Genomic DNA, 18,671 nt, shown 5'->3' with positions numbered 1-18,671 from the left:
AAAGTCAAAACTTCTCTCACTCACAGTGGGCAATGGCCACCTTATTGTTTCTTAATTGTGTGACCATTGGCCACGGGAGCGTGCGGAGTGATAGTAGCGATGCCAGCCACGCCGTGAGGCTTCACACATTGAGCACGGACTGCAAAGTTCAGACCGGCTGCAGATCTGATACAGCCGGGCGCCACACAGAAAATTTGGTTGTGAAACAGGTCATGCGAACAGAGATAATTAGGTGTCTTTAACCCAAGGCAGCGCAATACAGGTAAGTGGGGTCGCACTGTGACCCCTGGGGACCACTACAAGCAAGTCGCAAATAATATGACTGGGTCAGACTTTTTGCAACTTGTCCTGGTACCTGAGGGTTGCAATGTGACCTCATTTGCCTGCGATATAACAGCGACAGCCAGTCATCCTTGTCCGCACGGACTGTGTCGTGACCAACGCTGACGTGTAACCCCAGATAGAAGCTTACGAGGGTGTTCAGCTCGGACAAGAAAATCACGAGCACTCTATCTGAACATCGTAGTCTGTACTCGGATGACAAAGTTGGATTAGTGCAACCAGCAAAAGACGATGGGACGGAGTGTTTCAAGGAGCTTTTCATTGGAGCAGGTCGACGACAAACAAGATGCCTGGAAAAAAAAATAAAATAACTCTTAAATGCTTGAAAGATCCTTCCCATTCATTTATTTTGTAAAAACCACTTTGCTGTTCATGTTTGGTCCAAACTAAGCACCGTCCAATCAAAAAGTCTGCAAAAAAAAAGCTCCAGAAAAAAAAATACAAGAAACTCTTCCCAATATAATTTCTGCTACAAAACTCATTTTTAGCACCACGAAAAAAAACTCTGCGTGCGCATTCCCGAAGACTTCTCACAGCTGAGCTTGGTACATTGCATCCAATCTGAACAATCCTCTGTAACTCACAGGCAGCACACGTCCCTCTCTTGTTCTGGGGGTTTGGTAATATGTATCAGTGACGTAAAATGCCCAACAAAACAGATGAGATGGGAGCACGTGTACAGATCCATTAGCTATTTTAGCAAATCAATAACAAATTAAAAAAACAAAACACACAAACCCCAATGGTTCGCATTGCTTGGCAATTCCAGAAATAATCAGACATGGCTCTCACTTTTCACAAGCTTTCCCCATAGCGGGAGATGCAAACAATCAGATCATTTTTGTTTCAATGTTTCAGGTCAGTTATGAGCAACAATATGGTCAAAAATCACTGGATCTGGGCGATTTACAGAGATACATTTTTTTTTGCAATTTATGAGTTGTTCTCCATAGCCTTAACCACTAAGCATATCATGTACCCCAGGGTCTTCCAGCCAGGACCCCTTTCCATGTGCCTATTATAGGGGGTTACTGATGATACAATGTAACCTTACGGCGCGCGAATTTTTGCCTGTAGGACATTATTGCAAGAGAGCTTGGCTGAGTAGATTACACAAGAAGGAAAACACACAGCAAGTCAGCAGGATCTAGGAGCAACATGGCAGATGTGACAACCTACATGGTGAGCTGCAGCATGTGCTACATGTTCACAGATCGACCAGAAGAAGAATCCAATTTCACCTGTCAGAAGTGTAGACTAGTGGCCCTTTTAGAAGAAAAGGTGCGGGGTCTGGAAGAAAGAATAGCAACTTTGAAACTCATCAAAGAGAATGAAGACTTTCTAGACAGAACAGAAGCATCTCTACTGGTCACAGAAGGTGAAAAAAGTGTCAGAGAACCTCCAAAAGCAGATGAGTGGAAGCATGTGACCAAAAGAAGCAAGAAAACCATGGAGAAATCACCAACCACACAACTGAAGAACCGATATCAAATCTTTGTAGAGGATGAAGATGGCACACCTAAGAATGAAGCAATACCAGCAAGCAAAAAAGAAAAGGGCACACAGCAACAAGTGACAGCAAAAAGTACAGCCAAGAAGCAACGAAGAGTGGTGGTGGTGGGAGACTCACTACTGAGAGGCACAGAAGCAGCCATCTGCAGACCGGACATAACTGCAAGAGAAGTATGCTGCCTTCCAGGTGCGATGATCAAGGATGTGACCGATAGGATACCAAAGCTCTTCAGCTCCAAGGACGTCCACCCATTTCTTCTGATACATGTTGGCACCAATGACACGGCAAGGAAGGACCTACCGACAATCTGCAAGGACTTTGAAGAGTTGGGGAAGAAAGTAAAGGAACTGGATGCACAGGTAGTTTTTTCTTCTATCCTTCCAGTAGACGGGCATGGCACCAGGAGATGGAACAGGATCCTTGATGCAAACAACTGGCTAAGACGATGGTGCAGACAACAAGGATTTGGATTCCTGGACCACGGTGTGAATTACTGGTATGATGGACTCCTCGCCAGAGACGGACTACACCTCAACAAACCTGGGAAACACACATTCGCCAGAAGACTCGCTACACTCATCAGGAGGGCGTTAAACTAGAAGAAGAGGGGACGGGAAGAAAAACATTAGACTCGAACAAAGACGACCCAGGAAAACATACTCTGAAGGGAGGTAAGAACATTTCTAAAACAATCCACAGTGAGGAGATTGGAACAAAACAAAATCCTCTAAACTGCATGCTCGCAAACGCCAGAAGCCTGACAAACAAGATGGAAGAACTAGAAGCAGAAATATCTACAGGTAACTTTGACATAGTGGGAATAACCGAGACATGGTTAGATGAAAGCTATGACTGGGCAGTTAACTTACAGGGTTACAGTCTGTTTAGAAAGGATCGTAAAAATCGGAGAGGAGGAGGGGTTTGTCTCTATGTAAAGTCTTGTCTAAAGTCCACTTTAAGGGAGGATATTAGCGAAGGGAATGAGGATGTCGAGTCCATATGGGTTGAAATTCATGGAGGGAAAAATGGTAACAAAATTCTCATTGGGGTCTGTTACAAACCCCCAAATATAACAGAAAGCATGGAAAGTCTACTTCTAAAGCAGATAGATGAAGCTGCAACCCATAATGAGGTCCTGGTTATGGGGGACTTTAACTACCCGGATATTAACTGGGACACAGAAACCTGTGAAACCCATAAAGGCAACAGGTTTCTGCTAATAACCAAGAAAAATTATCTTTCACAATTGGTGCAGAATCCAACCAGAGGAGCAGCACTTTTAGACCTAATACTATCTAATAGACCTGACAGAATAACAAATCTGCAGGTGGTTGGGCATTTAGGAAATAGCGACCACAATATTGTGCAGTTTCACCTGTCTTTCACTAGGGGGACTTGTCAGGGAGTCACAAAAACACTGAACTTTAGGAAGGCAAAGTTTGAACAGCTTAGAGATGCCCTTAATCTGGTAGACTGGGACAATATCCTCAGAAATAAGAATACAGATAATAAATGGGAAATGTTTAAGAACATCCTAAATAGGCAGTGTAAGCGGTTTATACCTTGTGGGAATAAAAGGACTAGAAATAGGAAAAACCCAATGTGGCTAAACAAAGAAGTAAGACAGGCAATTAACAGTAAAAAGAAAGCATTTGCACTACTAAAGCAGGATGGCACCATTGAAGCTCTAAAAAACTATAGGGAGAAAAATACTTTATCTAAAAAACTAATTAAAGCTGCCAAAAAGGAAACAGAGAAGCACATTGCTAAGGAGAGTAAAACTAATCCCAAACTGTTCTTCAACTATATCAATAGTAAAAGAATAAAAACTGAAAATGTAGGCCCCTTAAAAAATAGTGAGGAAAGAATGGTTGTAGATGACGAGGAAAAAGCTAACATATTAAACACCTTCTTCTCCACGGTATTCACGGTGGAAAATGAAATGCTAGGTGAAATCCCAAGAAACAATGAAAACCCTATATTAAGGGTCACCAATCTAACCCAAGAAGAGGTGCGAAACCGGCTAAATAAGATTAAAATAGATAAATCTCCGGGTCCGGATGGCATACACCCACGAGTACTAAGAGAACTAAGTAATGTAATAGATAAACCATTATTTCTTATTTTTAGTGACTCTATAGCGACAGGGTCTGTTCCGCTGGACTGGCGCATAGCAAATGTGGTGCCAATATTCAAAAAGGGCTCTAAAAGTGAACCTGGAAATTATAGGCCAGTAAGTCTAACCTCTATTGTTGGTAAAATATTTGAAGGGTTTCTGAGGGATGTTATTCTGGATTATCTCAATGAGAATAACTGTTTAACTCCATATCAGCATGGGTTTATGAGAAATCGCTCCTGTCAAACCAATCTAATCAGTTTTTATGAAGAGGTAAGCTATAGGCTGGACCACGGTGAGTCATTGGACGTGGTATATCTCGATTTTTCCAAAGCGTTTGATACCGTGCCGCACAAGAGGTTGGTACACAAAATGAGAATGCTTGGTCTGGGGGAAAATGTGTGTAAATGGGTTAGTAACTGGCTTAGTGATAGAAAGCAGAGGGTGGTTATAAATGGTATAGTCTCTAACTGGGTCGCTGTGACCAGTGGGGTACCGCAGGGGTCAGTATTGGGACCTGTTCTCTTCAACATATTCATTAATGATCTGGTAGAAGGTTTACACAGTAAAATATCGATATTTGCAGATGATACAAAACTATGTAAAGCAGTTAATACAAGAGAAGATAGTATTCTGCTACAGATGGATCTGGATAAGTTGGAAACTTGGGCTGAAAGGTGGCAGATGAGGTTTAACAATGATAAATGTAAGGTTATACACATGGGAAGAGGGAATCAATATCACCATTACACACTGAACGGGAAACCACTGGGTAAATCTGACAGGGAGAAGGACTTGGGGATCCTAGTTAATGATAAACTTACCTGGAGCAGCCAGTGCCAGGCAGCAGCTGCCAAGGCAAACAGGATCATGGGGTGCATTAAAAGAGGTCTGGATACACATGATGAGAGCATTATACTGCCTCTGTACAAATCCCTAGTTAGACCGCACATGGAGTACTGTGTCCAGTTTTGGGCACCGGTGCTCAGGAAGGATATAATGGAACTAGAGAGAGTACAAAGGAGGGCAACAAAATTAATAAAGGGGATGGGAGAACTACAATACCCAGATAGATTAGCGAAATTAGGATTATTTAGTCTAGAAAAAAGACGACTGAGGGGCGATCTAATAACCATGTATAAGTATATAAGGGGACAATACAAATATCTCGCTGGGGATCTGTTTATACCAAGGAAGGTGACGGGCACAAGGGGGCATTCTTTGCGTCTGGAGGAGAGAAGGTTTTTCCACCAACATAGAAGAGGATTCTTTACTGTTAGGGCAGTGAGAATCTGGAATTGCTTGCCTGAGGAGGTGGTGATGGCGAACTCAGTCGAGGGGTTCAAGAGAGGCCTGGATGTCTTCCTGGAGCAGAACAATATTGTATCATACAATTATTAGGTTCTGTAGAAGGACGTAGATCTGGGTATTTATTATGATGGAATATAGGCTGAACTGGATGGACTAATGTCTTTTTTCGGCCTTACTAACTATGTTACTATGTTACTATGTTACTATCTATGTATGTAAACCAGCTATAGGAACCAGGAGGCAACAATCAGTAAGAAAGGAGTGATGGTATATGTAGCCGACACCTGCAGATCTCCAAATGAGCATACAACAGCCTTATAATATCAGCTAGAGGAAAGGTACTTGCCTAGGAGGAACTCATCCACATCCAACTAGAAGTTTCGGGAGGGGGTGGGTATTTCCCTGCACACTCCAGACTTCCTGTCCACTAATTAATAATGAAGGCCAAAGCACCTGGTCAACAGGCTGATAACAGAGAGTGATGTGTGGCATTCAGCTTAGACTTCTGATGCGGTAAGTGGACACATGTTATCTGCATTATTCTCTGGTGTCAGCCGATATTAGGCCAGGCTGGGTCCTCCTGGCACATGTGTATCTCTATTCTAAGGATGAGGTCAAAGTGACAGCTGGGTTGGATTCCTTCCCAGCTTGGACAGAGCAGAATCCCGGTGGCTGCAGATGGGAGGACGGCGCGTTCTGCCCTCTGCTACGTCTTGGCATTTAGAGGATAATGGCACACACCAGTGATACTTATCCCATTAATTCTGCAGCCCGCGTGTAGCAGGTATATAACATTCCTACATCATGCTGTGGTCGTTATACTGGGAAATAAGAGCCAACAAACTAATTATATATATATATATATACAATTTACCACTGCAATCTGTATGTGATTATCACCCTGGGGTCGCAGTTTCAATGCTTGGGTTTTTTTTTTCTATAACTTTTAATACTGTGTCATTGACTTTTAAAGATTGTAGGGCAAAATAAACCTCACAATAGTGATCCCTCCCTAATTACAAGCTCAGGTGATTCACAAGCCAGGTGATTAATGAATCAAGACCTCATTTAGGGTGGGCTAACGAGCTGCAGTTGGTGCAGGGGCTGAGGGCACGATGCGGCCGGTGCAGAAAGTGAGTCCTGTGTGGCTTTTAATGGCTTGCACGACGATCATTACCTTCTAATACGTTTTTATAGCCGCAGCGACCGGTATGTGACATCCGCTAGCAGCCGCTATACTGCTGAGTCGTTTGTGTGAGTTACATGGAAATGCTCTTAACTGACAGCAAGCAGTGATTTTGAAAATCATAATAGAAGCTAATTTTCATTTCAACTTATAAAGACTGTCCAGAAATTGATCAGCTTCCACTTTTAGGCCTGTCTCACACGTCCAGATACGGTAACTCCGGTACCGGGGTTATCCGTGTTTTGCAACAATTTTAACCCTATGAGAGTAAAAATGCACGTAGACAGTGTGCGTGTGCGGTACGTGTTTTACACGGACCCATTGACTTTAATGGGTCCGTGTAATCCGTGCGCTCCCACGAACACCAACATGTCTCCGTGTTTTCCAAACGGACACACGGTGCGTGAAAACACGCTGACATGTGCAGAGACACTTACTTTAATGTGTCTACGTGAGTCAGTGTCTCCGTTACGTGAGGAAACAGTTACCACACGTACCGGAGCCACTGACGTGTGAAACCGGCCTAACATTGTGGTTCATGAAATGAAAAATGTGCAGATAACTGTCACTTTTTGCTCAGTTTTTTTTTTTCCCAGCGACACAGCCGTATGAGAGATCTATCACCTGAAAATGCTGAGAAAATGCTTTACTTTTTTACTTAATGTATGTATGTAATGTGTGTATGTATATATGGTATGTATATCTTTGTTTTGTTTCTTTCCATAGGGGTTATTTGATTTTATCTCAGTCAAACTTGAACATGGGGATAAACTCATATTTTTCTCTTTTTAATGTATTTTTGTATAAGGAACATGAATGCTATTTATATTATTGCAGTATAGGTGTATAAAGGTGGCGTAACTTTCGATAGCTGTGCCAACCCATCAGAATGGGACATCTAAATTCGGCACCAGTCAGTATGGCTAATGGCGGCTGCCGCCTTTTTGTGACTGTGGCTCCTGACTGAATATGTTAAGGATAAAGGTCAGGGTATTATTTTTTTTTTTCTTGCTGTTTTCATGGCAGCAGATTGTGGGACTTGTCTTGATTTTCCAGCAGCTGCGGGGAGGTTTATGGCTTTATCCCTCACATGCTATAATAAGGATGCGTCCGTCGTGTCGTTGGGGAAAGCCCACACTGTGCACACATCTGACCTGTGTCTCTGGGACGGTCGGGTGACATGTCAGAGGCGGCTGGAGCTTTCCCTATGTCATGCTGGGGTCACAAACTTTGATTTTTGCTGCAACAGTTGTAGAAACTGAGGTAAATTTACCTCATCTTACGGCTGAGGTAAAAATGGTGGCAAAACCTGTGACCAGAGCGTAATGTAAGGTGTCGTTCATGTTTGGGGATTATGGTGAAAGGTTCAGTGCTCTGTATATTGGCGGACTTACACAGATAAGTCTCCGCCGCTCCTCCATACGACCGGACGGCCATTTCTCCTCAGAAATGTGCTTTTCACTAAATCTAGGCCTCAATCACACATCTGACTGGAACCCTTCCTAGTTACCCCTAGCAACCAGTCAGAGAGCAGCTTTCATTTCTACAGACCCTCCAGTAGGATGAAAGGTGTGCTCTGATTGGTTGCTATGGGTTTTCCTGTCAGATGAGGGATGACAGTCTCCATCATGGGGGCGATGTACAAACAAGGCAGCGCGTCCTGATAATGGAGGATGTGGAGGTAAATGAGCCGCTCAGCGGTCACTTATCTGTTATATTTTTAGGTATTTTTCGGTAAGTTAACAATGGCAGTCGGGGTGGTGGGAACGTAGTGTTTGGCCTGTTGTGTTAATGTATATGCGCCATAAGTGACAAATGTCCGCCATATATGTATACTGATGATGGTGACAGAACGGGAGCTGTAAAGCAGGGGAAGCCTTCGGCGTCATGTTGTTGCCATGACAACTGAGGCCCACCCCGTCCGTCTCCGCACCTTACTCCCCCCAGAGCGCAGACTGGTTTATATCTAGGAGGATAACTTGTATCTTCCCATTTCCATTATCTCTGCTTGCTGTCAGTGAATGGGACCCTGATTTGTGCCCATGTGCTGTCTCTCGCGCCTCTTGTCACGGTTTCCCGAACGTCGTCCCTCCCGTCCGCCGCTCCGAGACGCTCGTTAAATAATTAACGCCGTTCAGGGCAGGTTGGCACCAGCCAGGCTGGTCCGTGCCCCCCGCCGCCCCGGCACAGGGATGCGGTTACACAGGCTTCCCCCGCTCACGTCGCTGCTAAGTGACAAGGGCCTGTCAATCACCCTGGGTGTCCTAACTACCGCGTCATCCCTGTACAATCTCCATACCTTGTTTTCAAGATCTCTGCTTGCTGCCAGTGAATAGGAACCTTCTTGTCCACCAGCCATGGCTTTGATCCATATCCAATGTTGGTCCCATGGATATCGCACAGAGGAGACGCCGGCCACACGCAGATTATCACGTCTTCTTTGGCCACATCCCTGTTCGGATCCAGGACGAATCTAATCTGCGCCCGACATCCAGGCATCCCGATTCTGTAGAGGATTTGTCGTATTGCCTTGTCCGACAGGTGTGAGCGGCGCCTCAGCTGTGCGAAGTACCTGGACAGATCTTTAGCCGCCTGGATGCAAACTAGTGTTCCCATTAACTGACAGCAAGCGGAGATCTTGGAAACAGGAAACAATTAGAATAAAAAGTGAGAAATGTTAAAGTGGCGTATGTGCCCAGAGGAACAGAAGCCTGGCATCATGGCGCCACGTGGTCAGGACTACTTACGGTCTGGTTGGCAGCCACTGATCTGCTGTGTGACGCCATGTTTGCGCCCGCCAGGGCCAGCGGTTTGCAGTCTGTACAAGCTCCAACGAGTAGCTGTTTCCCATCATCCACGAATATGCTGTGGGGGGCTCGCCGTGCCAGCAAGAAGACGGGCAGCCGGGCTAACTGTACGCTCCTCAGCCCCAGCAGGCGCCGCTTCTCCTGTCTGCAGAAGAAGCAGACGAAGGCCTCCACCTGGTACTGCCGCGACCACGGGCTGCTGGGGTGCTGGCTCTTCATTTCGTGCTGGAACCATTGGCTCAGGAGGTCGTGGTAGCAGAGGCCGCAGGTAGCCACCAGTCCGGTGGAGTCGGCGGGCCGGGCCCGCGGGGCAGGGGGGTAAACGGTGAGAAACGGGAAGAACGGCTCCTTGTCGGCGTACCTGCTGGGGGGGTTAATGCTCAGCTGGTACTCGCATCCCGGTCCTAGTTCTGCCCCGCACACGTAGCAGATAGAGCGGGCACCGGGGGCTCCTGCCCTCACGGGGCTGGCATCAGCCGAACCGAACACCTGGTGGTATCGACTCAGGAAGCTCTGGACCGAAGTGATGAGCTCGTCATCCTGAGCCGCCCGATAGATGGCCCAGATGTCCTCGAGAACCCCGTGGCACTTGCGGCAGCTCTGCACCTCGCCCTGGTGGGTCACCCCTCTGGATCCGGGTGGGCATGGCAACTGGGCAATGAAGGGGAAGTGCATGGTAGACTTGGCACTGCCATTGCTGATCCTGGAACGCACCAGTTTGCCTTGGCTGGCACAGTCCTCTCCGCACAGGTGGCACACCCCATTGGGGTCACTGAGTCTGGAGGGGGTGCCCTTCTCCGCCTCATGGAGGGGCACCACGTAGAGGCGCTGTAGGACGGGCACGCTGGCCAGATCGAAGCTGTGCCACTGCTGCATGAGGGAGGAGAAGCAGCGGGCACAGGAGCGGGCACTGCCCCCGGGGGTGATGGGGTGAGCGCCGGGCGGGGGGCTGTGCAGCCACAGGAAGGGGAAGAAGGGCTCCTGGGGCGAGCGCTCCTGCTTCTGGACGTGCAGCGTGCTCCCGGCGCCCGGGGCCCCGCAGATGTAGCAGCGCGGCGCCGCCGCCGCCGGACCGTCCTCCTCCGTCCTTGTAGTCGGGGACGGCCGGCAGGGGGCGCTCTCCTCCGGGTCGCTGAGCGGGGTGTCGGACAGCTCGGAGTCGGAGTCGGGGTTCCAGTCTCTGGGGGTGCCCCGGGCCCCGTCGCCCCCGCACTGGTAGGGCCTCTTCAGCCAGTACATGCGCTTCTCCAGCGGGGTCCGGCTGCGCTCAAACGCGTCCCACTGCGCCCCGAGGAAGCGCTGGCACACGGCGCAGACCCGAGCGCTGCCCTCCGGGCTCAGCGGCTCCGCCCCGGGCGCCGGCTCCTGCTGCTGCAAGAAGGGGAAGAAGGCGCAACCCTCCCGGGCCGGGCAGCGCACCGGCAGCCGGACCTCCCGCCCCCGGGGCACCCCTCCCCCGCAGATGAAGCAGAGCAGCAGTCCCTCAGCCGCCGCCGGCTCCACCGCTGCCATCAGCCGCTGCTTGCGGGACCTCGGGCCGTCCGTCATGTGCCCGCTACTGAGCCCCGGCCATCGCCGCCGACTTCTGCCAAACTTTGTCCGCCGGTGCTGTGCGCTGAGGAGCCGCCCCCTCCGGGGCTCCTGGCGGTCTCTGCTCCGGAGTAGCGAGCCCGGACCGAGGATCAGCCCCCGACCCGCCCCCTGGCAGAGCACATGGCCGGGCGCAGGGAGGGGGCAGCCGGCTCCTGTAACCCCTGCCTGCCGGGCACTGCCAGCCATACAGGCTGCAGCCCCATGTAAGAGCAGATAACTGCGGATTAGACGGGCCGCAGTCCCATGTAAGGAATTACAGACGATGCTACCTGGAGTCCCATTCAAGAACACTAAATATGGTTGCAGTCCCATGTAAGAACCGTACCAATGATCTGGTCTGCGGTTCCATTTAATAGCAGTACAGATTATATGCTCTGCACAACACAACATACTGAAAATGTAGCAAGAAGTAACACCTGAGAACCGTACAGATACTCCAAAGTCCCTATAGGGCATTTATACTGTAAGCCCCAAAGGGGTCAGTGACCCTGTATGTAAAGCGCTGCAAAATAATGGCGCTATATAAGCAACTAAAATACAGGTTCTAGTCCGGTACAATGCCTACTTCTATAATACTGCTCCTATGTACAAGAATATACTATAATACTGCCCCTATATACAAGAATATAACTACTATAATACTGCTCCCTATGTACAAGAATATAACTACTATAATACTGCTCCCTATGTACAAGAATATAACTACTATAATACTGCCCCCTATGTATAATAATATAACTACTATAATACTGCCCCTATGTACAAGAATATAACTACTATAATACTGCTTCTATGTACAAGAATATAACTACTATAATACTGCCCCCTATGTACAAGAATATAACTACTATAATACTGCCCCCTATGTATAATAATATAACTACTATAATACTGCCCCTATGTACAAGAATATAACTACTATAATACTGCTTCTATGTACAAGAATATAACTACTATAATACTGCCCCCTATGTACAAGAATATAACTACTATAATACTGCTCCTATGTACAAGAATATAACTACTATAATACTGCCCCCTATGTACAAGAATATAACTACTATAATACTGCTCCTATGTACAAGAATATAACTAATATAATACTGCCTCCTATGTACAATAATATAACTACTATAATATTGCCCCTATGTACAAGAATATAACTACTATAATACTGCTCCTATGTACAAGAATATAACTACTATAATACTGCCCCCTATGTACAAGAATATAACTACTATAATACTGCCCCTATGTACAAGAATATAACTACTATAATACTGCCCCTATGTACAAGAATATGACTACTATAATACTGCTCCTATGTACAAGAATATAACTACTATAATACTGCCCCTATGTACAAGAATATAACTACTATAATACTGCCCCTATGTACAAGAATATAACTACTATAATACTGCCCTCTATGTACAAGAATATAACTACTATAATACTGCCCCTATATACAAGAATATAACTACTATAATACTGCTCCTATGTACAAGAATATAATTACTATAATACTGCTCCTATGTACAAGAATATAACTACTATAATACTGATCCTATGTACAAGAATATAATACTGCCCCCTATGGGTGGTATCCCTTACATCTGACACTGATACTCTGTATCCGGGTTATTGTACAATAATTAGGCTATTGGAGGTCGGAATGTGGTGGGGAGGTAATGGCGGCACTAGATGTGATCTGCATGTAATGTATGTTAGTCACTATGATTTGGATATATAGCATATTCTGGTAAGAAAGGGGGCAGTGATTATTTCCCAGGACCACCTAGGTTCCTTCTTCCCACCTGTTTGCCCCCTACATTCTGTGCACCCCCCCTGACCTTTCCTCTAAACTGTTACCTTCACATCTCCAGGTGTCTTCCTTGACAAGTGGTGGCGGCTGCAGCTCTGATGTCTACAATCCATGGACATATGATGAACCCTCAGTTCAACTCTATGCTGACTGTAAACTGTAAGTACTGTTACTATGTGGCAGTATAAGGTCAGGAAACGGCAGCGCTTTGGACGCAGTGTATTTTTTGCTGTGTTCAGTCACGCTGTTCATTGAACAATGCTGAGTTACCACATCCTATACATTCGATCATGGAAATTTCTGTTGCAGAGACTAGCGTCTCCACTGCGGATAGCTGACATGCTGCGGCTCGTAAACCTGCACCGCGGGGGAGTTTACGCAGCGCCAAACCTGCACAGATCTCTATAAATTCCATCCATGTGCTTGCATTGTAGAACGCAGCGTTTTGGAGGCGGCGCAGGTGAGCTGTGTCCTGAACGCTGCTGTTCCTGATCGCGGACACGTACCCTAGATCACTGAGGGTGGATTACATTGTATCTGTGTGGATCACTGATCGGTGCTGTTATGGATCAGATAAATGTAAAATTAACTGCTCTGTGTAGATTAATAAGCAAGTAGCTTCCAGTTTCTACAAGAGCGAGCTCACGTTGCAGATTTGGTGCGTATCTGGTGTGTTTTTTTTCCTTGCAGACTTTCTAGATAATCCTGATGCTAGGAAAGTGAATGAGAAACCTGAAGTGTCCTGCACACGTTGAGTATTTGTGACTTGCAGATCTGCAGCACGTCGACTCTGTGCATTTTGCCGTGTTTTTCACCACTGACTTGACTCAAATCGGTCAAACGCAAGCAAAAAACCACAGCAAAAATGTGTTGTGATAATGGTGGCAGACTGGACGTCTCCTCTCAACCAAGGATGTCATATAGCCGAGATGGAAATGCCATATCTATAATATTTCACTGTCCAAGCAATGCATGGATATATTGGCGTGTTCTGGGGGCCTAATTGCTTCTGTGGCTGCAAGTGCAATAGTTTTTGTTATTCCCCTCTCTTAAAAACCATCACCCCGAAATATGGATATATCATAGTGGTGTTTGCTGTGTCTAGGATGCTGACAGTACGTTCAGGAGTATGGCGGTCGTGTTATTTCACTAGAAGATTCCTGTGGGAAAATATGACCTAAATTTGAATCCTTTCCGTGCAGCCATCTTTCCGGCGTGCAGATGGCCATCCTCAACGTTTCTGGACTTATTACAGTGGTAATTGAGACACTATCTTGTAATATCCAGCTTACAAATACGGGTGCTTCTCACAAAATTAGAATATCATCAAAAATTAATTTATTTCAGTTCTTCAATACAAGAAGTGAAACTCCTATATTATATAGTCATTACACACAGTGATCTGTTTCTGTTAATGTTGATGATTATGGCTTACAGCCAATGAAAACCCAAGTCATTATCTCAGTAAATTAGAATAATTTAATAAGAAACACCTGTAAAGGATCCTAAGCGTTTATAAAGGTCCCTTAGTCAGTTTCAGTAGCTCCACAATCATGGGGAAGACTGCTGACCTGACAGATGTCCAGAAGGCATCACTGACACACTCCACAAGGAGGGGAAGCCACAAAAGGTCATAAAGAAGCCGACTGTTCACACAGTGCTGTATCCAAAAATATAAATGGAAAGTGGAGTGGAAGGAAAAAGTCTGGTAGAAAAAGGTGCACAAGCAACCGGGATAACCGCAGCCTGGAAAGGATTAAGAAAAGGCCATTCAACAATGGGGAGATTCACAAGGAGCGGACTGCTGCTAGGGGTCATTGCTTCACCACACACAGACGTCTCCAGGACATTGCCTACAAGTGTCACATTCCTTGTGTCCAGCCACTCATGGCCAATAGACAACGCCAGAAGCGTCTTACCTGGGCCAAGGAGAAGAAGAACCGGACTGTTGAGCCAAGGGGTTATTTTCAGAGTAAAGTAAATTTTGCATTTAATTTGGAAATCGAGGTCCCAGAGTCTGTAGGAAGAGTGAGGAGGCCACAATCCAAGCTGCTGGAGGTCTGGTGTGAAGTCTCCACAATCAGTGATGGTTTGGGAGCCATGTCATCTGCTGGTGTGGGTCCACTGTGTGTTATCAAGACCAAAGTCAGTGCAGCGTTCTACCAGGACATTTTAGAGCACTTCTTGCTTCCCTCTACCTCTAGATGGAAATGTCATTCTCCAGCAGGACTTGGCGCCTGTCCACACTGCCAAAAGTACCAATACCTGGTTTACACACAACAGTATCATTGGGCTTGATTGGCAGCAAACTCTCCTGACCTTAACCCTATAGAGAATCTATGGACACCAGACCCAACAATGCAGACGAGCTGAAGGCTGCTATCAAAGCAACCTGGGCTTCCATAACCCCTCAGCAGTGCCCCAGGCTGATCGCCTCCATGCCACGCCGCATTGATGCAGTAATTAATGGAAAAGGACCAAGTAGTGAGTGCATTTACTGATCATACATTTCAATAGGCTAACATTTCAGATTTTACAATCCTTTTTCAAGCTGGTGTTAATTATTCTAATTTACTGAGATAACGACTTTTGGGTTTTCATTGGCTGTAAGTCATAATCATCAACATTAACAGAAATAAACACGTGAAATAGATCACTCTGTGTGTAATGACTCTATATAATATGAGATTCACTTTTTGTATTGAACTGAAATGAATTCACTTTTTGATATCCTATTTTTGTGAGAAGCCCCTGTATATATGGAGGAATATACTAAATGCAATTCACCATCCTCCTCTCACCTGATTAGGAGCATGGGTGAGGGGTATGGATGAGACCCTTCAGAATATCTCGGCCAGAAAACTCCTAGTCAGACCCTGCAGATACATGTATTGTAGATCTGTTCTAATTTCCACAGTGATTTCCACCACTAGAAGGTCTCAGATTCCATCCATAAGAAGTTTCTGTATTTAACCCTTTGCTTCTTGCCTTGTGTGTATGTCTAAGAACTGTAAACTATTTATTTTCTTTCTCTTTTTTTTTTTCTATATATTAAATCTAAAGTTTAAGTTTGTTCATTTCTGCTCTAAATGTACCTACAACCCTGAAGAGGTAAAGTATATCCTGGTTGTGTTGCTCTGCGTATGCCTGAGTGCCTATCAGGTGTTTGGAAAGTTGGGTGTGCGTGTACTAATGAGTATTAGTGCTGGAGTCTCATTGGCTTATTACAACGGCGAGTTGTGGCTGCAAGATGTGCGGTGTGACTCTGCTGTGGGTGCGATAAGCCCATTGTCCGCCTATTGCAGTGTTCCCCAAGTCCGGTCCTCAAGAGCCACCAACAGGTCATGTATTCAGGATTTCCTTAGTATTGCACAGGTGATGGAATTATTGCCTGTGCAGGTGATGCAATTATCACCTGGGCAATACTAAGGGAATCCTGAAAACATGACCTGTTGGTGGCTCTTGAGGACCGGACTTGGGGAACACTGGCCTATTGCAAGAGGTGAGTGGACCCGTGAGAAGCAAAGTCCCACTTTATGGAGCCACATCTGAGTCATGTACCCATAACTGGTGCTGTGATGGAGGATTACCTGAGATCTAGAAGTAGATCATTGATCAGTGCTGCATTGGTGAATTACATTAGATCTGTATAGACCACTGATCACACTGTCATGGTGACTTACATTAGATCTGTTTAGAGATCACTGATCAAACAAGAATAACTCTATCACTGATCAGCACTGTGATGATTTACATTAGATTTAGAGATGACTGACTAGATCTAATATAATCAATTTGCCATCACAGCGTGCAGCAGTGATCACTACATGTAGATCTAGTGTAATCGACCATCACAGTGCGGACCAGTGATCTCTACATATAGATCTAATCTGATCAGTAATGTATATACAGTTCTCAAATGTTTACATACCCCAGCAGAAATCTGGGTTTCTTGGTTTTTTTTTTTTTTTGGTTTTTTTTCAGAGAATATGAATAACACCAAAACTGTTCCTCCACTCATGGTTAGTGGTTGGGTGAATCCTTTTATTGTCAGACTACTGTATTTTCTTTTTCAATCAAAATGACATCCCAAAACATCCAAAATGACCCTGATCAAAAGTTCACATCCCCCATTTCTTCATGCCGTGTATTGTCCCCTCTAACATCAATGACAGTTTGAAGTCTTTTGTGGTAGTTGTGGATGAGGTTATTTTCTCAGATGGTAAAGCTGCCCACTCTTCTTGGTAAAAAGCCTCCAGTTCCTGTAAATTCCTGGGCTGTCTAGTATGAACTGAACGCTTGAGATCTCCCAAGAATGGCTCAATGATATTGAGGTCAGAAGACTGAGATGGCCACTCCAGAACCTTCACTTTGTTCTGCTGTAGCCAATGACAGCACAACTTGGCCTTGTGTTTTGGATTGTTGTCATGTTGGAACATCCAAGTAAGTCCCATGCACAGCTTCCGGGCTGATGAGTGCAAATTTGCCTCCAGTATTTGCTGATAATGTGCTGCATTCATCTTTCCTTCAACTTTGACCAAGTTTCCTGTGCCTTTGTAGCTCACACATTCCCTAAACATCGGCAAACATCCTCCATGCCTTACAGTAGGAATGGTGTTCCTTTCATCATATGCCTTGTTGACCTCTCTCCAAATGTAACGTTTGTTTGTCCTGTATTTCAGCTGATGTTGTTTGTGGGTTTTTCTTTGCATCCTGAACAATTTTCCTGGCAGTTGTGGGTGACCTTTGTTTTTCTACCTGACCGTGGTTTTGTTTTTAGAGACCCTGATTTTCCACTTGTTAATCAGTGTGAATGCTGCTGACTGGCATTATCAATTCCTTGGACATCTTTTTGTATCCCTTTCCTGTTTTACACAGTTCAACTTCCTTTTTCCTGTAGATCCGTTGACCATTCTTTTGCTTTCCCCATGACTGACAATCCAGAAACGTCAGTGGCTGGATGAAAGATGCAAGAGTCTGTCTGGATCCCAGAACCGCACTCGGCTTTTATGCAAACACTGATTATAAGCAAACAAGTCACAGGTGAGGATGTTACCTTTAGTAGCCATTCACTCCCTTTTGTGTCAACTTCTGTGAATGTTATCAGGCCAAAATCACAAGGGGATGTCAACTTTTGATGAGGGTCATTTGGATGTTTTGGGTTGTCATTATGATTTAAAAAGTGAAAACACAGTAGTTGGACAGTAAATGGCTTCACCCAACCACTAAGCATGAGTGGAGAAACAGTTTTGGTGTTATTCATATACTCTGGGGGGGGAAAAAAGCCAAGAAAGCCAGAATTCTGCTGGGGTATGTAAACATTTGAGAACTGTATATAGATTACTAATCAGATTAGATCTTTATGTAAAGATCACTGGTCGATTATGCTAGGTCTGTATGTAGTGATCACTGCTGTGTGCTGTGATGGCAAATTGGATTATTTAGATCTAATGTGTAGAGTAAGTTTTGGTGTTCTCATTCATATTCTCTGAAAAAAGGCCAATAAAGCAGAATTTCTGCCGGGGTATGTAAACTTTTCAGTAAAACTGTATATAGAGCTTTACTGTATATGTACTATGTAGAGATCACTGCGATGTTGACGCTTTATCTTCAATTTCTCCCCCGTTGATAACTCGCTGCTGCGGCTTCTATAGGGTAAAATGTCTGCGTTCTGACGCCTGAAGTTTCTCAAGTCAAATCCGTAATGACAGAAGTATGTAAATAATACATTTCTTCCTTGGGATTTGTGCAATTGGCTTCACCTGACAGATGAAGACTGTAGGGGGCGACTCGGCTTCTCTCAGATTCTCCCAGTCTATATCCCCCCTGGCTATTGTATCTATAGGTTACATTGATCCTGCTCCAGTCACTCTCATACCTGTGTATAACACATCCATATATTGCATTGTTATATCTGTTATATCTCTGTAACTCCTGTATCTGGGGTGTGATGAGTGCTAATACTTGGGGCATCGCTT

The 18,671-nt window shown here is 45.3% G+C and overlaps 1 protein-coding gene and 1 long non-coding RNA gene across 4 annotated transcripts in view; one reads left to right on the top strand and one right to left on the bottom strand.

Annotated features, from left to right (window-relative positions):
• Positions 1-10,915, bottom strand: part of GSE1 (Gse1 coiled-coil protein) — a 347,096-nt gene extending 336,181 nt beyond the window's left edge. The window contains exon 1 of one of the 3 annotated variants that reach the window (XM_069739421.1): positions 9,216-10,915. In XM_069739421.1, coding sequence (XP_069595522.1) covers positions 9,216-10,823 — 1,608 coding nt within the window. In that variant the 5' untranslated portion in view covers positions 10,824-10,915. The remainder of the gene's footprint in view (positions 1-9,215) is intronic. The other 2 variants (XM_069739423.1, XM_069739424.1) reach the window with 2 other exon arrangements.
• Positions 10,451-17,730, top strand: LOC138649220 (uncharacterized). Its single transcript, XR_011315272.1, has 3 exons — positions 10,451-10,490; positions 12,755-12,852; positions 17,594-17,730. It is a non-coding gene; the product is annotated as an uncharacterized lncRNA (long non-coding RNA).
• Positions 17,731-18,671: the final 941 nt, after the last annotated feature.

The sequence above is a fragment of the Ranitomeya imitator genome, chromosome 9, assembly GCF_032444005.1.
Source record: "Ranitomeya imitator isolate aRanImi1 chromosome 9, aRanImi1.pri, whole genome shotgun sequence".
NCBI classification, from domain to species: Eukaryota; Metazoa; Chordata; class Amphibia; order Anura; family Dendrobatidae; genus Ranitomeya; species Ranitomeya imitator.
Note: the sequence above shows the minus strand (reverse complement) of the source record. Positions and strands in the feature narration are given on the sequence as shown.